This window comes from Pterocles gutturalis, unplaced genomic scaffold (genome assembly GCF_000699245.1).
Source record: "Pterocles gutturalis isolate BGI_N339 unplaced genomic scaffold, ASM69924v1 scaffold34313, whole genome shotgun sequence".
Lineage (NCBI taxonomy): Eukaryota > Metazoa > Chordata > Aves > Pterocliformes > Pteroclidae > Pterocles > Pterocles gutturalis.
The window spans coordinates 7,285-11,538 of NW_010124154.1; the positions used below are offsets into that span (position 1 = coordinate 7,285).

A 4,254-nucleotide genomic window follows, 5' to 3' on the forward strand; every position below is an offset into this window, starting at 1 on the left:
AAGCTTTTCTGAGCTTTCTCTGTATAATAAACATCCTGAGTCAGTGAGAATGTTTGTATTCACCAAGCAAGGATCTCCTTACTACAATTCAGTGTTTGGTTTGTCATTAAACGGAAATTACAGGAAGAAATATAGTTCCTGCTGCAGTTTCAGGCTGTTGAAATTCTCACATTATAGAGAGAATCCTGATTTCAGCATTTCTGAATAACTTCTAAACCAGAATCTGGCTCCTGCCACACATGGGCACTGGTTTTCATTATGCAGTAGTAAAAAAGGTGGGTTACCAATGCGTTTGTTAACACTCACTGCTCTGAATCAGTCCTCCTCACCTATATGAAACACTGCCTGTATGAGTTCCACAACTTCAATATTTCTATTTAATTTTTAAATTAATTTGATTCTTTTATCGTGTACTAGTGTTGGGATTTATAGCATGGAAGTTCAGTCTTACAGAGATGAACTGAAGCACCGTCTATCTTGGCATTCATGAATCGTATTGATTTACACCTGCAGACGAGCCATTCATCCAATTTCTTAAGCTCTGTGCATTCAATATACTTTTTTTCTTCACTCTTGTCCAAGCAAGTGCATCAGTTAGATCAATGCTTACAGACAAGTGCTCAGAAGCAATCCTGTTTTACAGCAGTCCTGTATGCTCAATAAGGTAATGAGAAATTGCCACAGAGAAGAAACAGAAATTCCAGGCCCACCCGTACAGAGTGCTATGGACTTCCAGGAGACCAACAAGTGTTTTTCTCTTCTGTTGAAAGCAGTGTATGTAGGATTTTGGCTGCATACAGGCTAAACTTTCAACTATAGAGGTTTTACAGTATAACTAAGGGGAGGTTTTTTGTTTTTTTTAATTATTCTTATGTGTGAGTACAGTATTCTGTAGGAATATGTTTTAACAAAGGAAATTCTGGCAAAATAAAACTTTTATTTCAATATCTTGTTTCAGATGCCTTTTCACGTTCTGTTGCAGTGTATTGTAAATAGTAACAGAAGCTACATCACAGTACTAAAAACATTGTTCCAGTTCTTTTCAAATATCATGATGGTATTCTGAAATGCAAATGGATTTCTTTTTAAGGTGATTTGCGAAAGGGTGTACGTTCACCTTGCTGTACAATTCCACTTCAGGTGTAACCCACCAAGGGCTTGGCCCAGGGATTTGTAAGAGTGAGGATATTTTCTGCCCTGTGATGTGAATTTTCAGATTTTTTGGGCTTTTGCTCTAGACAAGAGTGGTGTGGCACTAAGTGCAGCCGTTAATGCCTTTGTAAGTGAAAGGGATATGCAGAACAGGCGGTCAGCTGACCATCTTACCTCAGTTTAAGACAAGCAACGACCCTGAGAGCTGCAGTCATTCTGGGTCTGTATCAGCAGGGTTCAATGGCAGTTTTATGAGGTTCATGTTCCCTTTCTGTAACAACCTACAGTTCTTCCAACCTCCATCCCCCCTTTGACAAATGTTTCTTCTCATTTCTCCTAGGGCAATGTTTATTGAATTCCTAATTACTGGTGTGCCAATATGCACTAGGAGTGGATTCGCGTGTGAATTACAGCTGCCATTTGTAGACTGCCCTGTGGACCACAGTGGAAGCAGCAGCCACCAAAACCCACCCACACCCCAGGAGAGGGGGCACCTCTTGTCCACAGGGAGCAAGCTGGGCCCTCAAGCCTCCCAAACCCAGCACATGGGCTCCTCTCCTGCTCTCTCCCCTCTATTCTCTCTTTCTTCCCTTCTTCCTCCCTCACTTTTCCTTTCTCTTCCCTCCCACCCTTCTGCCCTTCACCATTCCTTCCATCCCTCCTGAGACACTTCCTTGACACCCAGTTGTATTGTGGTCTCTGAGCACCAGAGCAAAAGGCAATGCCTGGCCAAAAAAGCTCTTGTCTGGTATCAATACCTTAACGTTCTCAAAGCCTTCTCCCTCATGTTTCATTTTTTCCAGAAAACGCTACACCTCATTTCCATTTCTCCTCCAGGTGAATTTCAGTAACACATACAAGCCTCTTTTTTTAAAGTTCAGCGCAGAGATAATGGTCCTCCATGCAGAGGTACTATTAAACGAAAAGTCAATTAAAGGACTGTTTTTAATGAAATGCTTCAATACATAACATCAAACCTTCAATACATAACATCAAACAACTGTGTGTGTAAATATATGTATTTTCAGGAATCCTGCATTTCACTGAAGTAAAACATAAGGTGACAGATTTTCTGGGTAAGACCATTTATTTTAACAAACAGATGAGTCTTTACGATGAACTGGAGGCTGCAACAGCTGCTCTCTTGGGCTTCGGTGTGGTTCCCTCACGGAATCCATTCCTGCAAGTATAAATACGGTTACCACTTTTTGAAAGGACAATTCCTGCTCCAGGTTATTTTCTGACTAGTAATGTTTTAGCTTTCCCCAGTTCCCAGCTTTTTTCAGCTTATCTCAGTAATGCACTGAAATTACCTCAGAGTTCACACGTTCAGGCATTTTTAATAAGAAACATCTTATTAAAAAGTGCTTGAAATAAGGAGTATGGTTTTTGCTCTCTTCTACTGAAGTAGATTTGACCTCTTCCAACAGGAAGGTTTCAGTAACCCAGTGAACACTGCAAGACTGCATGAGATCCAGCACACCCACTGAAGGCACACCTTACTTTATGTTCCTACTAAGCAATTCAGCAAAAGATGTAAGTTTGTGAAGCGCAAATCAATTTCTTAGAGAAGTCATCTACCAGACTTCTCCAACCAGAGACTAAAGCATGACAAAAGAGTCAGCTCCAAGCTCACTTTCGTGTATGACATTTCTACCTCAGCATAGCAAGACCCAGTAGAAAGCAGGCTACATGTGCACACTGTAAGGCAGGTGTTTCTGGCTGCTGCTGGGAAAGACTGTGCTCACCAAAAAGAACAGATGAATGGATCCCTCAACTACACCCAAGTCTGGAATTTATGAAACTCCTACTTTTCACTATTAGATCCAATCTCCATTTTTACGACAAGACTCTTGAATGGAGGTCATACAAAAGAAATTCTTAATGAGTTCAGGAGCACAATATATCCACCATTACCTTGGAAATACAACTCAAAGCTTTGTAGCAAGTTTTAGAAACCTGTAACTCAGAATCTTGACGTTACAACTCGTAACTGCCAATGGAACTCCACATAAGAGAGTGACTACTGAAGCTATTCCAGTCCTGAACTTGCATCATTTATGTCATGAGATACTTCAGAAGAGAGACCATACCACATTAAGTGTACTAAATAAGTAAAAAATAAATAAAAATATTAACTTTGAAGGATGAACTTTATGATTAAGTGGTTATCTATGCAGGATTTCACACCACAGTAGTTTGTAACAAAATGTCGTACCTGAATCGACGGTAGACCTTTTTCAGGTGCCTCATGCGACCAGTACCAGTGGTGTTGCGTCTTTTAGCCTTTGCACTCCAGTTATCTAAAACATACAAGTTACTGTTACTCATCTGCACCAAATAATTAAGTTGCACATTACACTTCCACAGCACAATTATTAAATCTGACAGAAGCTAAAATACTGATAAATCAGCACTGATTTGAAAAAAGCTCCAAACACTTCGAGATGACACAGTATTCTTCCCTGGGTGGGAAAAAGTCATACTACTGAAGAAGACAAAGGAACACAGATTTTTAAACTCAAGTCAGTTAAAAATTTGTTACTTACACTTTCTCTTACGCTTGGCAGGGTAACCACACTTCCCACAGGTGGATTTCTGCAGATGGTATGCCTTGGACCCACATCGACGACACAAGGTGTGAGTCTTATTTCGTCGCTTACCAAATGAGGATGTCCCCTTCGTCTGAAAAGCATTTCAAGATACAGCATGTTGGACGCACCATTAGCACTACTAAGTCACATAAAACAATCAAAAGCTCCTCTAAAAAACACGCACAAATCCACAAAGTCCAATATACAAGTCAGAGGCACACTGAACTCTGCAACACCAACTCGTTTAACTCACAGGAAGCCTCCATTTTCAGAAATCATCTCATTATGCCTCTCGTCGCCATTCCTTAGCCCTCCCCCGCCGCCCTGCACTAACATAAAACGAGACCACTTATCTCCAGCTCCCTTCTCAACTCCCCCAAACTCACCGTTGATAAATACACTGCTCTTTCCTAAATAAACCTTTTTTACCTCACGCAGATCAGCCGCGCACTCACCGCAGGAAGCTTTGGCGACCGACGCCCCCACCCCTTGCTACCTTACTCGCGGG

General features: G+C 41.2%; 1 protein-coding gene across 1 annotated transcript; it reads right to left on the reverse strand.

Annotated features, from left to right (window-relative positions):
• Positions 1 to 2,219: 2,219 nt before the first annotated feature.
• Positions 2,220 to 3,837, reverse strand: RPL37 (ribosomal protein L37; the record flags this gene model as incomplete). Its single annotated transcript, XM_010078174.1, has 3 exons — positions 2,220 to 2,332; positions 3,371 to 3,455; positions 3,702 to 3,837. Coding segments are annotated over 3 exons (291 nt in total), but the record flags the coding sequence as incomplete, so codon positions are not given.
• Positions 3,838 to 4,254: the final 417 nt, after the last annotated feature.